Below are 18,235 nucleotides of genomic sequence, written 5' to 3'. Positions count from 1 at the left end.
CTCCCGTACGGGCTCGGGAGAGACGAAGGATGAAAGTCATGTGTCCTCCGATACACAACCAAACAAAGCCGTACTGCTTCTTAACACAGCGCGCATCCAACACGGAAGCCAGCCGCACCAATGTGTCGGAGGAAACACCGTGCACCTGGCAACCTTGGTTAGCGCACACTGCGCCCGGACCGCCACAGGAGTCGCTGGTACGCGATGAGACAAGGATATCCCTACCGGTCAAACCCTCCCTAACCCGGACGACGCTAGGCCAATTGTGTGTCGCCCCACGGACCTCCCGGTCGCGGCAGGTTACGACAGAGCCTGGGCACGAACCCAGAGTCTCTGGTGGCCCTTAACCACTGCACCACCCGGGAGGCCCTTGCATCCCTGTTATTGAGCATTTCTCCTTCGCCAAGATAATCCATCCACCTGAGAAATGTGACATATGAAGAAGCTGATTAAACAGCATAATCATTACACAGGTGCACCTTGTGCTGGAGGACAATAAAAGGCCAGTCTACAATGTGCAGTTTTGGCACACAGCACAATGCTACATATGTCTCAAGTTTTGAATGAGCGTGCAATTGGCATGTTGACATGCTGCATGCCTCCAATGTCATTTTAGAGAATTTGGCAGGACGTCCAACCGGCCTCACAACCATGCCAGCCCAAGACCTCCACATCCGGCTTCTTTACATGCGGGATCGTCTGAGACCAGGCACCTGGATGAAACTGAGGTATTTCTGTTTGTAATAAAGCCCTTTTGTGTGGAAAAACGACTGGGTGGACCTATGCCCTCCCAGGTCCACCCATGGCTGCGCCCCTACCCAGTTATGTGAAATCCATAGATTAGGGCCTAATTCACTGAATTCCTTATTTGATCTGTAACTCAGTAAAATCGTTGAAATTGTTGCAAGTTGTGTCTATATTTTTGTTCAGTATATAAACATAATGTAAAACATTAATATAATGTACAAGATTAACATAATGTAACATATTAACATAATGTAACAAATTAACATGCATTTTTTTGCTTTCAATAAAACCTGGTAGAACTTAATGCATCATGATAATACCTGGATATAATTCCAATGTACAGATTAAAATGGAAGAAAAAAGAACAGAGCCTGTTCAAGTCCTATACAACCCATCCATTCTATCAATTGAAGAAGAATGGCGCCGGAGGAGACGCCTGCCGTTTTAGGGGCTCCTAACCAATTCTGCTATTTTGTGTGTTTTTTAACGTTGTTTGTAACTTATTTTGTAGATAATGTTTCTGCCACCGTCTCTTATGGGCAAAAATTGCTTCTGGACATCAGAACAGCGATTACTTACCTCGAACTGTACAAAGATTTTTTCTTTAAAGAGCCGTGGCTCTACAGCTTCCCGCTCCTGGTCCTCGGGACCGTCCTTCTGGCTGGTGTCCTGCGGCTGGAGCCGCGCGACAGGGAGGGGGTACTGTCACGTCTACTCCTGCTCCTCATCTCTGGTGCTCGTTGTCGCCAGTTTACTCATCATTACTCACACCTGCCACCGTCGTTACATGCACCTGCGCTTCATGTGACTCACCTGGACTCCATCACCTTCCTGATTACCTCTATTATGCTTCTGTGCTTCATGTCTGTACGCTACTCATGTTACATTTATTATTAAATTCACTCCCTGTACTTGCTTTCTGTCTACCAGTGTACACCGATACAGGGGACGCAGGTCTGGGTGCCTTGTGAGAATTTGACGGCAAGCGGGCAACCCGCCTCTACCATCCATCCTATTGGCCATCATGCAATCATTGGAGAATAAACTGAATGAACTCTGTTCAAGACGATCCTAACAACGGAACATTAAAAACGGTATTATCTTATTTTTCACAGAGTCGTGGGTGAATGACGACATGGATAATATACAGTTGGCTGGTTTTTCTATGCATCAGCAAGACAGAAAAGCTGCGTCCGGTAAGACAGGGGGTGGCGGTCTGTGTCCATTTGTCAATAACAGCTGGTGCGCAAAATCAAATACTAAGGAAGTCTCAATGTTTAGATCGTCTGAGGTAGAGTATCTCATGATAAGCTGTAGACCACACTATTTACCAAGAGAGTTTTCATCTAGATTTTTTGTAGCTTTCTATTTACCACCACAAACCGATGCTGGCACTAAGACCACACTCAACGAGCTGTAACGGCCATACGCAAACAAGAAAATGCTCATCCAGAGGCAGCGTTCCTAGTGGCCAGGAACTTTAATGCAGGGAAACTTAAATGCATTTTTCCTCATTTCTATCAGCATGTTACATTTGCAACTAGAGGGGAAAAAACTCGAGGCCACCTTTACTCCACACACAGAGACACATACAAAGCTCTCTCTCACCCTCCATTTGGCAAATCTGACCATAATTCTATCATACTGATTCCTGCTTACAAGGAAAAAGTAAAGCAGGAAATATCAGTGACTCGCTCAATACGGAAGTGGTGAGATGACACAGATGCTAAGCTACAGGACTCTTCTTCTAGCACAGACCGGAATATGTTCCGGGACTCGGTCCGATGGCATTGAGGAGTATACCACATCAGTCACCGGCTTCATCAAAAAGTGTATTGATGACGTTGTCCCTACAATGACCGTACGTACATACCCCAACCAGAAGCCTTTGATTACAGGCAACATCCGCAATGAGCTAAAAGGTAGAGCTGCCAATTTCAAGGAGCGGTACTCTAACCCGGACGCTTATAAGAAATCCCGCTATGCCCTCAGATGAACCATCAAAGAGGGAAAGCGTAAATACAGGACTAAGACACAACACTGGCTCTGACGTTCGTCGGATGTGGCAGAGCTTGCAAACTATTACAGATGACAAAGGGAAGCCCAGCTGCAAGCTGCCCAGTGACACAAGCCAAACAGACGAGCTAAATGACTTGACGCGCTTAGAGGCAAGCAACACTGAAGCATGCATGAGAGCACAAGCAGTTTCGGGATGACTGTGTGATCACGCTCCTGGTAACCAATGTGAGTAAGACAGGTCAACATTCACTGGTAACATACAATATCTGCCCCGTTGTCTTAAAGGACCCATTAAAGGACTATGCCAGTTCTGGACTTACTAGATTTACACATCTAGTTTTTCTGGATCTATGTCAAGTAATGTAAGGGGAAAAAATGTCACAGCAGCCATTTTGGGAGGGGGTGTGAATGACCACACACCATAGCAGTCATCTTTGTCAAGTAATATATGTCAAGTAATGCAAGGGGAAAAAAATGGCACAGCAGCCATTTTGGGAGGGGGTGTGGATGACGGATTACCAGGACTTGTACTCTGACTGGCAAGTCTCTTCTCTGACATTTTCAACCTGTCCCTGGCCGAATCTGTAATACCTGCATGTCTCAAGCAGACCACCATAGTTCCTGTGCCCAAGAATACCAAGGTAACCTGCCTAAATGACTACTGACCCATAGCACTCACGTCTGTAGCCATGAAGTGCTTTGACATGCAGGTCATGGCTCACATCAACATCATCAGAAACCCTAGATCCACTCCAATTTGCATACCGCCCCAACAGATCCACAGATTATGCAATCTCTGTTGCATTCACCACTGCCCTTTCCCACCTGGACAAAATGAACACCTACGTGAGAATGCTGTTCCTTGACTACAGCTCAGTGTTCAATGCCATAGTGCTCTCCAAGCTCATCACTAAGGTAAGGACCCTGGTACTAAACACCTCCCTCTGCAACTGGATCGTGGACTTCCTGACAGACCTCCCCCAGGTGGTAAGCATAGGCAACAACACATTTGCCACGCTGATCCTTAACACAGGGCCCCTTCAGTGGTGAGTGCTTAGTCCCCTCCTGTACTCCTTGTTCACCCATGACTGTGTGGCCAAAAGCAAGACTCCAACACCCTCATTAAGTTTGCAGACGACAACGGTTGGAGGCCTGATCACCAACAACGATGAGACAGCCTATAGGGAGGAGGTCAGAGAACTGGCAATGTGGTGCCAGGACAACAACCTCTCCCTCAACGTGATCAAGACAAAGAAGTTGATCATGGACTACATGAAAAGGAGGGCGGAGCACACACCCATTCTCATCGACAGGACTGTAGTGGAGCTAGTTCAGAGCTTCAAGTTCCTTAGTGTCCACATCACCAACAAACTATCATGGTCCAAACACACCAAGACAGTCGTGAAGAGGGCACGACAACGCCTATTCCCCCTCATGGGTCCTCAGATCCTAAAAAAGTTCTACAGCTGCACCATCGAGAGCATCCTGACTGGTTGCGTCACCGCCTGGTATGGCAACTGCTCGGCCTCCGACCGCAAGGCGCTACAGAGGGTAGTGCGTACGGCCCAGTACATCACTGGAGCCAAGCTTCCTGCCAACCAGGCACTCTATATCAGGCGGTGTCAGATGAAGGCCCAAAAAATTGCCTAAGACTCCAGCCACCCCAGTCATAGACTGTTTTCTCTGCTACCGGACGACAAGCGGTACCGGAGTGCTAAGTCTAGGTCCAAGAGGCTTCTTAACAGCTTCTATCCCCAATCCATAAGACTGCTGGACAGCTAGTCAAATGGCTACCCAGACTATTTGCATTGACCCCCCCCCCCCTTTTTTTCTTATGCCTCTGCTACCTGCTGTTTATTATCTGTATCTATACATATTACCTCAACTACTTCGACTAACCTGTATCCCCGCATATTGACTCGGTACCGGTACCCCCTGTATATAGCCTCGTTATTGTTGCTCTTTTATTTATTACTTTAGTTTATTTAGTAAGTATTTTTCTTAACTCTTATTTTTTTTAACTACATTGTTGGTTGTAAGGGCTTGTAAGTAAGCATTTCACGGTAAGGTCTACACTTGTTGTATTCGGCGCATGTGACAAATAAAATTGGATTTTAATCAATTGACATGTCGGTTTCTTTCATGTCGGTTTCTTTCATGTCCTATGCTCTGCTTTTATCCTGTGAGTGTCCAGACTGGGTTCTGAGGCAGGCCATGGTTTGTGGCCATGATCAATAATTAGGTGGCCGCTAGCCTTGATCCTAATTATCCTAGCTTTGGAGGAGATTAGCCTGCACCTGAGCCCCATTCTCAGCCTGTCTTAAAAACAACTCCCTCCCAATCAGCCGAGCCTCACTACCCAGAACCTCTAGCCTCTGCCCAATAAAGGGAAATACAGGTGGGGACAAGACACCTTAGTTTATCAGTTTACTCACCAGATCTCTCTCTCTTGCTCTCTTGCTCTGTTTTTCTCTTTCTCACTCCCCCTTCTCTTCCATAGCGACTTTGTGGATTAGTAATGCACCTGTGTTATTGTTGCCCAATAATATAAACAGAGGCAGTTCATAGAAGGGCTAGAGAAGGGAGATGGAGAAGATTACTATGAGCAGCAGCACGTGTGTGTGTGTGTGTGTGTGTGTGTGTGTGTGTGTGTGTGTGTGTGTGTGTGTGTGTGTGTGTGTGTGTGTGTGTGTGTGTGTGTGTGTGTGTGTGTGTCTGTGTGTGTGTCTGTCTGTCTGTCTGTCTGTCTGTGTGTGTGTGTGTGTGTGTGTGTGTGTGTCTGTGTGTGTGTGTGTGTGTGTGTGTGTGTGTGTGTGTGTGTGTGTGTGTGTGTGTGTGTGTGTGTGTGTGTGTGTGTGTGTGTGTGTGTGTGTGTGTGTGTGTGTCTGTGTGTGTGTGTGTGTGTGTCTGTCTGTGTGTGTCTGTGTGTGTGTCTGTCTGTGTGTGTGTGTGTGTGTGTGTGTGTGTGTGTGTGTGTGTGTCTGTCTGTGTGTGTCTGTGTGTGTGTCTGTCTGTGTGTGTCTGTCTGTGTGTGTCTGTGTGTGTGTCTGTCTGTGTGTGTCTGTCTGTGTGTGTCTGTGTGTGTGTGTGTGTGTGTGTGTGTGTGTGTGTGTGTGTGTGTGTGTGTGTCTGTGTGTGTGTGTGTGTGTGTGTGTGTCTGTCTGTGTGTGTCTGTGTGTCTGTGTGTGTGTGTGTGTGTGTGTGTGTGTGTGTGTGTGTGTGTGTGTGTGTGTGTGTGTGTGTGTGTGTGTGTGTGTGTGTGTGTGTGTGTGTGTGTGTGTGTGTGTGTGTGTGTGTGTGTGTGTGTGTGTCTGTGTGTGTGTGTGTGTGTGTCTGTCTGTGTGTGTCTGTGTGTGTGTCTGTCTGTGTGTGTGTGTGTGTGTGTGTGTGTGTGTGTGTCTGTCTGTGTGTGTCTGTGTGTGTGTCTGTCTGTGTGTGTCTGTCTGTGTGTGTCTGTGTGTGTGTCTGTCTGTGTGTGTCTGTCTGTGTGTGTCTGTGTGTGTGTGTGTGTGTGTGTGTGTGTGTGTGTGTGTCTGTGTGTGTGTGTGTGTGTGTGTGTGTGTCTGTCTGTGTGTGTCTGTGTGTCTGTGTGTGTGTGTGTGTGTGTGTGTGTGTCTGTGTGTGTGTGTGTGTGTGTGTGTGTGTGTGTGTGTGTGTGTGTGTGTGTGTGTGTGTGTGTGTGTGTGTGTGTGTGTGTGTCTGTGTGTGTGTGTGTGTCTGTGTGTGTGTGTCTGTGTGTGTGTGTCTGTCTGTGTGTGTCTGTCTGTGTGTGTGTGTGTGTGTCTGTCTGTGTGTGTGTCTGTGTGTGTGTATGTGTGTCTGTGTGTGTGTGTGTGTGTGTGTGTGTCTGTCTGTGTGTGTCTGTGTGTGTGTCTGTCTGTGTGTGTGTCTGTGTGTGTGTGTGTGTGTCTGTGTGTGTCTGTCTGTGTGTGTCTGTGTGTGTGTCTGTGTGTGTGTGTGTGTGTGTCTGTCTGTGTGTGTCTGTGTGTGTGTCTGTGTGTGTGTGTGTGTGTGTCTGTCTGTGTGTGTGTGTCTGTGTGTGTCTGTGTGTGTGTCTGTGTGTGTGTGTGTGTGTATGTGTGTGTGTGTGTGTGTGTGTGTGTGTGTGTGTGTGTGTGTGTGTGTGTGTGTGTGTGTGTGTGTGTGTCTGTCTGTGTGTGTCTGTGTGTGTGTCTGTGTGTGTGTGTGTGTGTCTGTCTGTCTGTCTGTCTGTGTGTGTGTGTGTGTGTGTGTGTGTGTGTGTGTGTGTGTGTGTGTGTGTGTGTGTGTGTGTGGTTGTGTGCGTGCGTGGGAGCCTAACCTAGAGTGGGGGATGTTTTTAGAGTGTGACAGGCAGCTCAGACAACCGGTTGTTCTACAAATAAACATTTCTAAGGAGTTCCTCATGTATGTCTCTATCCAGGGGCCAATCTCAACTGCTAAACTGATACCAGGGGCAGCCATTTAAATCGTCTGTTAACGCACCACAACACAATTAGTTAATTTTCACTGGCATCTGTTTGTTCTCTTTGTAATCATCCATGTTTACATCCATCTATAGAATGCATGGGGATTGAAGTTCAGAGTATTCTTTTCTTTTTATTGAGGTTGAAAATTAAAAATCCATGAAAGCCATTGATGCAATATTCATCATGTGTATACCAGATATTTAAACAGCAGATTACTCAGATACTGTTCACCCAATTTAGACTGTCTGCCTGTCTGTATGTCTGTCTGTCGTCCTGTCCATCTATCTGTGTCAGTAATAATGAAACTCTTACATGAGGATGTACAGTAGCTACTACCGAGCAGCAATATGTTCAAGACATGTAAGACAGAAGGTCAGGCTCATAATAATGTGTGGTCTACATCCTGAGTCCCACATCTTTGTACTTCTTTAGGCCAGCGTGGTGTTGAAATGTCACTGATGAAAAGCAGTGCCAAGCCCAGGCCCTTTGGGGAAGGAGCCCAGAGGCTGTCTGTGGTCTGTGCAGTTGACAGATGCACACTCCGGCTCTGTCCCAAATGACACCCTATTCTCTATGTAGTGCACTACTTGTTGACCATATCTCTGGTCAAAAGTAGCGTACTATAGGGAATTTGGTGCAATTTGGGGCACATTCTTGGCCTCTCATTGTCATGCTGAGGAGTTGGTGATCCCTAGATGTGAACCAGAAATAGGTCATCATATGGTATGGTGTGTGATTGTTGGAATAACGGTTGTGATTTACTGTATACTTGGGTTGGGGTCAATGCCATTTCAGTACAGTCAGTTAAGGAACTGAATTGAAATTCCAATGTTACACAAACCCTAACATTGATATACGTACAGTATCAGATATCAACTTTCTCAAATGTTCTTGTCTCTTTTCTTCCTTCCACCACAACATCAACATCCTGTGCATCGTCTCTCTGTTTGCATGTTATGGCATAATCACTTATTCAGAGTGAGTTTCATCATTGGAAGCCAACAATGCAGACATCTGAAGAGAGTGTCTGTCTGGGTGAAATAGTTGAGTGTTCTGCTTTACATAGGTAGGCCATCTTTGAGCTATTGCACGCCAACCTCCACCTGGCACAGATGGGTCATGGCGCGCGTGTGTGTGTGTGTGTGTGTGTGGCCGTCATTTTGCCTCTGATGGATGACTAATCTTCTCCTGGTAATGACTGAGGAGGAGCTACCTTCTGAATGCCAAGCAGCTGGATAGGAGGAGATGGAGTGAGAGGAGGGGGGGAGAGTGACAGTTGGGGAGAGAAGGAGAGGGTGAGTGAGAGGGAGAGAAAGAGGGAGAGAGATGGAGAGGAGGGAGACAGAGAGTGGCTACAACACCATGAAGCCCCAAAGAATTTTAAAGAGGAGACACGTGTTTCTGAATTCCCTAGCTGTGTCTGATTCAGACTGATAGTATCTAGATCTCCTGTATAATAACCTGTGTACAACATGAGCTTTCGTGTTTCATTACTTTTGACCATGAAATACAATAAAACACATACAAGAGTGCAAAATGAAGAGGGGGCTGCTTGAAGGAAATTATTCTCTTCACTCAGCTAGCTCAATGCAGTAACCGAATATTGTAATCATAATTATACTGTATTCACACCCTCACTAAGACATAAATAATATATACAGTAACAGTCAAAAGTTTGGACACACCAACTCATTCAAGGGTTTTTCTTTATTTTTAATATTGTCTACATTGTAAAATAATAGTGAAGACATAAAAACTATTAAATAACACATACGGAATCATGTAGTAACCAAAAAAGTGTTTTAAAAAATGAGAATATATTTAATATTTTAGATTCTTCAAAGTAGTCACTATTTGCCTTGATGACAGCTTTGCACACTCCTGGCATTCTCTCAACCAAATTTGTGAGGAAGTCCACTGGAATGCATTTCAATTAACAGCTGTGCCTTGTTAAAAGTTAATTTGTGGAATTTCCCATGCATTTGAGCAAATCAGTTATGTTTTGACAGGGTAGGGGTGGTATTCAGAAGATAGCCTTATTTGGTAAAAGACCAAGTCCATATTATGACAAGAACAGCTCAAATAAGCAAAGAGAAATGACAGTCCATCATTACTTTAACCTCTCTGCGCAAGGAACCCACAAGCGGGCTGAAATTCCACAACATACGGTGATCGCTACATAAATAGTCATATTAAACATTCATGAAAATACAAGTGTCTCACATGTATCGAAAGCCTAGAATCTTGCTAATCCAACTGCGTTGTCAGATTGAAAAAATGATTTACTGAGAGCCCCTCTATTTACATAGAACCACATAAAAAACAACAATTTTAACCAGAACAGGCGTAACATAATCACAAACTGAATTAAAATAAATAGTTTACCTTTGACGATCTTCGTCTGTTTGCAATTCCAATGCTCATTGTTACACAATGAATGATCTTTAGTTTGATCAAATCTGTTTTTATAGCCTAACACGAAACATTTTGTGAACCGCTTGTGTCGTGAATTCCGTCTCATTCCATTTTCGACGACACATTCCAGGTAAATAACCCACCCAGAACGTGACTTTTCCAGTCATGTTTGGTTTCACTGCAATCAACTGGTTTGTTTGTAACACAATCAAACATGATGGGCCATTTCGCGGGACGTATTGACTGAAAGAAACCGATTTGAAGACAACAAGTCATGACATCTGTTGAGGAATAGGTATATGAGAAACGAGACCAAGTCGAGACGCTGGACAAGGCGGATACGGTATAGTAAAGGCCGTTTATTCAAGAGTAATGATATCTGGCAATTACGTGCACGGCTCCTTTTCATCAAGTTCTCATGCGAACCATTGGAAAAAAGAAAGAGGCCGGTCACAATCGTACAGTTCATTTTATACATTGAAATGACGTAGGTAGATTCTGGTAGTCCTGGCTTTCTGGTAGGTTGTTTGCAGATGATAGACAGTCTCCTCCAGCCTGGTGTCAGTATCCCATTGGTTCTCGACAGAGTTCTTTGTCTTTGGAGCCCATCCAGAAGGGGAGGGGCTGCGTGTGTGTAAGTGTGTGCGTTCCTGTCTTGGCAAGTCTGTGTGTCTTTTCAGTGAGTGTGTGTGTGAGAGATATTCTGTATGGCCCTACCATGTTTTACTGTGAAAATACGTTGCTATGTGTTGTCTCAGTTATAGCAATGCAATAGCAGTAAGCTGGTCATTTGCATAGGAAATAGCACTTCATTACACATCATTGTGCACCAATGATTTGCCCGCTGTTTCGTTGATTGACTGTCTTTTAACCCAATGACCACAGATCGTCTTGAAATCTAGCTGGGTAGATAGCCAATGAGCCGAGCTAAATGGCAATAGGTCATGTTTATGTGTTGCAAGACCAACCCATGTAGTAAGCTCCAGCGTAACGAGAGTCATTCGCTATTGAAGTTTCATACTGGAAGGAGAAACACATATTACGCACTACATTGTTTGGTAAACGCACAGATTCAGCTGTTTATATATCAATCAGTATGGCGACTAAGTCAGGGAAAGCTAAATCTAAGTCTAGATATACAGATGTACATACAATTTTAGAATAAATTGATCGGGAAAGTGAAACAGAGATTGTTGTAGGACGATTCATTTAGCGATTATGGAGGAATATTTTTTGAACGGGAGAGGACATCGTTTTGGACTGGTAAGTTCTTATCATTTTAATGCCCTTGTTTGAAATTAATAATAAAAAATATTATTTGTGATTTTTATTTTATTTTAGAAGCAATATATAAGCATGTAATGTCATGAAATGTGAGATGCATGTCTGCCGCCCCAACCCACATGAAATAACCTATTTGAGGCTGTTGAGGGGAGGGCAGGCCCACAACAACGGCCAAAGTGAAATGGAGACAGTAGATACAGCTGGTCTGTTGTAATATAATAAAGACAGTAGTTCTAGCTGGTCTGTCATAATATAAAAGAGACAGTAGATCTAGCAGGTCATAATAATATATTCAACCTTATGTTCCCTGTACTCTATATATATCTGTTTATTATGCCTGTTGATACAGGGCTCATATGTGAAACTATTCTAACTGAACATTTTCTTTCACAATGACACTGACTCCGAATGGCAGCCTCCAGGGCCAAGGTGTCCATCCCCCACTGAAGCTGGTTCATCCAGCTCCTGCCACAAGTGGTGTTCATCTGCCCAAATGTATTTCTGCAGGCATGGATGTGCCTCAGGGCCAAAAGGGCACAGCATGGAGGCGTCGCTGTGTTCTTTGCAAAATTAAGTCCCCCATCACCTGCGCCACATGCTTGGTGACCCTCTGCTTACAGCAGAAAGAGACTGCTATGGCACCTGGCATCAGCAGCACAATATTGTGTAGCGCTTTGGCAAAGTGGGTGGGGTTATATCCTTTCTGTTTGGCCCTGTCCGGGGGTCTCATCGAATGGGGCCACAGTGTCTCCTGACCCCTCCTGTCTCAGCCTCCAGTATTTATGCTGCAGTAGTTTGTGTCGGGGGGCTAGGGTCAGTTTGTTATATCTGGAGTACTTCTTCTGTCTTATCCGGTGTCCTGTGTGAATTTAAGTATGCTCTCTCTAATTCTCTCTTTCTTTCTCTCGGAGGACCTGAGCGCTAGGACCATGCGTCAGGACTACCTGGCATGATGACTCCTTGCTGTCCCCAGTCCACCTGGCCTTGCTGCTGTTCCAGTTTCAACTGTTCTGCCTGCGGCTATGGAAACCTAAACTGTTCATTTTTACTCTTGAGGTGCTGTCCTGTTGCACCCTCTACAACCACTGTGATCTTCACCCGGCACAGCCAGAAGAGGACAGGCCACCCCTCATAGCCTGGTTCCTCTCTAGGTTTCATCCTAGGTTTTTGCCTTTCTAGGGAGTTTTTCCTAGCCACTGTGCTTCTACACCTGCATTGCTTGCTGTTTGGAGTTTTAGGCTGAGGCTATATAAATAGATTTGAATTGATAGAGGACTGAGGGTCTTCCAAATATTGAAAATCTGTAAATAGTCACCCGTCTTATTTTGTAAATGTATATATATTTTTTTATTTTTCATATATTTTTTAATCAATAATTATTTTTTATAATTGTTTTTTCTTTTCTTTTTTTCTCAATTTTTTTGGGGGGGGGTGTGTTAGAATACCATTTTGGTATTTTGTATATAGTTATTTGTTTCAAAATGTATGGTGTGTGGTGGTGTGGGGGTGCTTTGCTGGTGACATTGCCAGTGATTTATTTAGAATTCAATACACACTTAACCAGCATGGCTACCACAGCATTCTGCAGTGATACGCCATCCCATCTAGTTTGAGCAAAGTGGGACTATCATTTGTTTTTTGACAGGACAATGACACAACACACCTGCAGGCTGTGTAAGGGCTATTTGACCAAGAAGGAGAGTGATGCAGTGCTGCATCAGTTGACCTGGCCTCCACAATCACTTGACCTCAACCAAATTGACACTTTTTTGGTTACTACATGATTCCATATATGTTATTTCATAGTTTTGATGTCTTCACTATTATTCTACAATGTAGAAAAAATAAAAACCCTTGAATGAGCAGGAGTGTCAAAACCTTTGACTGGTACTGTATGTTCACAGATGTTTCCAATATAGGAGTTTTTCATGTGGAATCACATGGTATCTTATGGATTTTCTGTGTATTCAATGATTAGGACCTAAAGTTAGGATAATATTGTAGTTTACCAGAGAGAGAAGAGGGGAACTGTGGGTTCGGTCTAAAGTGGGTCTTTTTTTGTTCAAGACAGGAGAGCGATGAAGATGGAGAATGACAAAGACAGGAGAGCGATGAAGATGGAGAATGACAAAGCGATATTTAGGATTTATCCTTCTCTCATGCTTTTTTCTGTTTTTGGTGTTCATTCTGCCTCTCCAGATCTCACAAGCTGCTCTCCTACACATGACAACTTCACTTTAAACTTTAAAAAGATGACTTAGACATGAAAAATCCTCTCCCTCCTCCGTTCTTACTCATGCACATAAACAAACGCACGCACGCACGCAGACACACAGAACACACACACAAACACATACACACACACACGCAATACGCACAAGGATTCACACATCCATGAGTACTGTGATGATTCCTGATATCTTCCAAACAACTCTCTTCACCTGTCAGAGGTGATATATCTGTCTATATAAAAATACACAGGTGGCCTCCCTTGTGCATTGCTATTTTTACAGCTGCTCACAGATATGCGAATGTGCTACTGTTTCTCTAATTGGGGAATGGACAAAGTCTATTAATGGATCAACATGGATATCATTTTATAGTGCAATATATAACAGTTATACAGCAATTATGTTATTTATATGCCTGTTAGCTGATACATGTTATACACAGACATTAATTGTGTTCTGTGCATAGGCCCCGAAGTGCCATACCTGTTTTCATTTGTATATATGAAACCCAGTAGTCTACTTTAGTTTGTGCAAATTAATTGTTCTATGAAATAATCGACATACTTCTCTCACTTAAAACTACAGTAAATAGGCTACAGTATAGTTCACTAAGCCCAGATAAAGATAGTTATTTGCTCTGTGTGGGGACTGTAGTGCCAGCTACCTCTCAAATCTCTGTTTTGTGTTGGAGATCTGTTGAGTTACTAATACGTGTCTTATCTCCACTTCATAATGCGCAGGCGTGATCCAATCTAAGCCTAGCGAAAAGCTGTCAGATTCAGAACTCGACCGTCGTGTGCTCGAGTCTGTTTCCACGCTGTATTCCTCGCACGAGTGAAACAAAAGCTGCCGAGAGCCTACTTTTTGGAGTCTTCCTGAAGGGGAGAAAATGCTTGCACGTTTCCTTGGTGACTGATCTCCACGAACAACAGATTTCAACCTGTGGATACTGCGTGGCGTGCGCCAGTTTCCAGCCATAGGGATTCGGGACGCTCTCCCCTCTAACCGGCTGCGTGCTTGATTGTTTCCCGGCGTCGGTCTGTGGCGCGCTGTGTGGTCCAGTGTCTCGTTTATGAATGGCCCTGACATGGAGGAAATTCCGTTTCAGAAAGTCAAAACCCGGCGGAAGAAAAGCCACTGTCCACCCGGCGTCCCTCTGACTACTATCGCATGCGAGGACGAGTTCGACTGTAAGGAGCTGGAGTCTCTGTTCCAGAACTACAACCTAAAGCTGGAGCAGACGTCCACTCTCAAAGCCCTGGCGGTGCTCATCATCATGGCATCGACGCTGGCCGTGGTGGAGTTGCTTTCCGGGCCCAATCTGACCATCCCCAAGGGGTCCCATCCTGTCCACTGTATCGTCTTCGTATCCCTCTTCATTGTCACCAACGTCAAATACCTACAGGTGACCCAGCTCCAGCAGATCGTCAACCTGACCTTGCTCTTCGCCTTCACCTTCTCGTTCCTCTGCTGTCCCTTCTCTCTCGGAGCCGTGGGGCTGGAGCCCCCGACCAACCCGGAGCAGGGCATGTGGCAGCTCATGCTGGTTACATTCGTCGCCTACTCACTCCTGCCCGTGCGGACTCTGTTAGCAGTAGTGTTTGGAATAATGATTGCCATCTCTCATGTAATTGTGACAGCGACCTCGGTGACTGTCAAGACGCAGAAATTATGGAGAACGGTAAGTGGGTGCATACTAATTTGTATGTGTGTATACATAGTTAACCACCAGACTGTTCAAGGCATGGGTAACGGCTTTTATGAAGAACCGATTAGGGATAACATCCGCGAGAGGAAGCAATGAGTAGGCCTATGTCAATATGAAGTTCAGCACCGTCAAACTGGACAGCGACCGGCAGCTTTTCAAACGTATACATTTCAGTCATTTAGCAGATGCTCTTATCCAGAGCGATTTACAGTAGTGAGTGCATACATTTTCATACTGGTCCCCCGTGGGAGTCGAACACACAACCCTGGCGTTGCCATGCTCTAACAAAAGAGCCACACCTTACTACAATGTCTCGCTTGTGGAAGACCTACAAAGTTAAATTCTTAAATTAAATATGTTTTAGGTTTCTATATGTAATGGTTTAGATTTATGTAGAATAGAAACAATTGTGAACTCAAGCCATGCATTTCCTTTTTATAACGAGCGTGTGCTGGATGTAGGCCTACAGTAGGCTGGTAGAAAGTGCGCGGCTCTACAGTAGGCTGGTAGAAAGTGCAAGGCTGTGCGAGATGATGAACGGAGAGGTGCTCAGTAGCTCAATCTAAACTCGGACTTCAATGACGTGAGAATTTTGATAACCACTACAGACAGTAGAGCAGAGGGGTATCTCACGAAGCAGGTTTGAGGAGGTAACTTTGGTCAACACTTGAGTTCAGTTCGGGATAACTGGCCATACGAAAGTGTGTCACCTTTTAACAGGTACATTTCTATGGCAAGAAGTCCTTCAAACTAACCTGCTCCGGGGCAGGCCAACTCATCGCTATCTTCATCATGAATGAAATGACAGCCACGAGTTGAGGACCAATGAAATCAGATTCCCTCCCTCTTGCAAAGATTGCGTCATCACCCCCTTCATTTGAGAGATGACTGATTACATATTTTATTAATTAACGTTTGTTTGTGTGTTAAAAAATGAGTAATGTTAAAATATATCACATTATGTGGAAAGCGGTTTTAACATATATTTATATATATTTTATATTAATAATTAATATTTTTTTATATAAATAATTAATTTGTTGATATCAATAATCATATAATAATGACCTTCATAGGGGCTGAATTCCATTTGCATGCTCCTACATACAGTCGCTTGTGAAAGTCCACACACCCCTTGCAGTCTTCACATTTTGCTGCTATGAAAATGAATCAAAAAATGGATTACATTGTATTATTTTCCTATAGATCTACACAACGTAGTGCTCTTTTAAAAATTTTAGAACCTTTTTTCAAAATAATTTTAAAAAGTAAGAAATGAAAATGTGTTGATTGCATGTATTGATTGAGTATGTCTTCACACCCCAGAGGTAATACTTGGTGGAAGAACTTTTGGCCGCCATCACAGCTGGGAATCATTTGGAATAATATTCTACTAACCTTGCACAACTCTAAGGGCAAAATATCCATTGTTTTTGCCAAAATTACTCAAGCTCAGTATATTTGTTTGGGAATAATTTCCAGACAACAATATTCAATTCTTGTCTCTGATTTTCAAGCAGATTTAGATCAGGACTGAGACTACTAGACCATTCAGGAACACTCAGCACCTCTTGGAAAGCCGTTCTGCTGTGTCTTTCGAATTATAATTTTAAAAATTGTTTCGCTGAAAATAAAACTATGGCAGTGTTAGGTTTTCAGAAGACTATGGCAGATTTTCCTCTTAACGTTTTACCTGCCCTTTGCTCCTTTCAAATTCATTTTGATCCTAACATACAGTACTCCCAGCCCCTGCCGGTAACAAGCATATTAATCTCATTCAAAATCATTCACACCTGTAATGGCTGCCAATGGTGCTTCCACCAAGTTCTCCTATACGCTTCATGCTGCGTAGGGGACTACGCCTGCAGGCATCCCAACAACTACACAGTTAAGTTCTTGGACGACACTGCTGTCCTCAGGCTCGTAAACAAAGTCTTTGACACCACTGGCCACAGGGCAGAGATTGAAGGATTTGTCAGCTGGTGTGATGAACATCACCTACAACTGAATGTGAAAAAAAACAGAGGAGATGATCCTTGACCCTAAGTCCATTGGGGACCACAGCCCCATAGTGGTAAACAGAGAGCACATTGAGCAGGTGAACTCATAGTACCTGGGAGTCCACATTGACAGTGGGCTGTGCTGGTGCATCCGTGTGGAGAGTGTGCTCAAGCGTCCAACAGCACTTGCATTTGTCGACACAGGGTCTATTGTGTCAACCAGAAGATCATGCTCCTCTTTTATAGATCCGCAATTGAGTCAATCCTACTCTATGGCATTGTTACATGATTTGGTAACCTGACAGTGCAGCTCAAAGCCCACATTTTGAGACTGACCAAGACCGCAAGGAAGATTATAGGCATGACACTTCCCTCCTCTCTCCAGGACATTTTTTGATGAGACCATCATCAGACTGGCCAGAAAGGTCATGTGGGACCCCACTCACGCACTGAACACAGAGTTCCAGCTGATGCCATCGAGGAGGCGTTACAGGGTGCCTGTATGCCAGCTAAACAGATATAAACATTAGTTTGTACCCCTGTCAATAAAACTGCTTAACAGCAGGGCAGACATAGAGACTGTAGCCTGACCTGTAGGCAATCATCTCCCGCTTGCTAAATAAATGCCGGCGGAAAGTGGAAAGCGAGCCTTCAGCTTTGTGTGTTGTGCCCAGCACGTGCGACCTGCCCGGCTCGTGTGACCTTTCTGTGAATCTGATTGGTCAAGACACGCACAGAGCCTGCAGCAGCACTCCGATGTGAAGGACAGAGAAATTGTGCACCAGTTGACAAATCATGAGGCAAATCAGTAAAAAGAAAAGCACTTTGCTACTCTTTTTAACACTTTGCGTCGATAGATTTTATTAAAATAAATCAAAAATGGTGTGCCATAGTTAATACTTAGTGGAAACATCATTAGTGATTGATTTTGAATAAGACTAATATTGTGGTGGCAGCATCATGTTATGGGTATGCTTGTTTCCGGCAGGGGTTGGAGAGTATGTTAGCATCAAAATACATTCGACAGATAAAAAGTTAGAGGAAAACCTGCAATAGTCTGCTGAAAACCTAACCTTGCCATAGTTTTATTTTTTAGCAGAACAATTACACAAATGCTAATGCAAAAGATCAACACAATGGCTTTCTAAGAGGTGTTGAGTGTTCCTGAATGGTTTAGTAGTCTGTCAGTGAATCACAACCAAATTTACTGAGCTTGAGTCATTTTGACAAAAATAATGGATATGATTCCCTAAGAGTTGTGCAAGGTTAGTATAATCTTATTCCAAATTAATCACAGCTGTAATGGCTGCCAAAGGTGCTTCCACCAAGTATTAACTAATGGGCTGTGAAGACATACTCAATCAATACATTGAAAACATATTT

General features: G+C 44.1%; 1 protein-coding gene across 4 annotated transcripts in view; it reads left to right on the top strand.

Annotated features, from left to right (window-relative positions):
- Positions 1–13,912: 13,912 nt before the first annotated feature.
- Positions 13,913–18,235, top strand: part of LOC109875142 (adenylate cyclase type 1-like) — a 49,501-nt gene continuing 45,178 nt past the window's right edge. For 3 of the 4 annotated variants that reach the window (XR_004206419.1, XM_031810767.1, XM_031810769.1), the window contains exon 1: positions 13,913–14,825. Coding sequence is in view for 3 of the 4 variants with exons in the window: in XM_031810767.1 (XP_031666627.1) it covers positions 14,217–14,825 (609 nt within the window). In the remaining variant the exon portion in view is untranslated. The remainder of the gene's footprint in view (positions 14,826–18,235) is intronic. The other variant, XM_020467361.2, reaches the window with a different exon arrangement.

This window comes from Oncorhynchus kisutch, linkage group LG30 (genome assembly GCF_002021735.2).
Source record: "Oncorhynchus kisutch isolate 150728-3 linkage group LG30, Okis_V2, whole genome shotgun sequence".
NCBI classification, from domain to species: domain Eukaryota; kingdom Metazoa; phylum Chordata; class Actinopteri; order Salmoniformes; family Salmonidae; genus Oncorhynchus; species Oncorhynchus kisutch.
The sequence above is the reverse complement of the archived record's forward strand: the minus strand, read 5'-3'. Positions and strand labels throughout refer to the sequence as shown.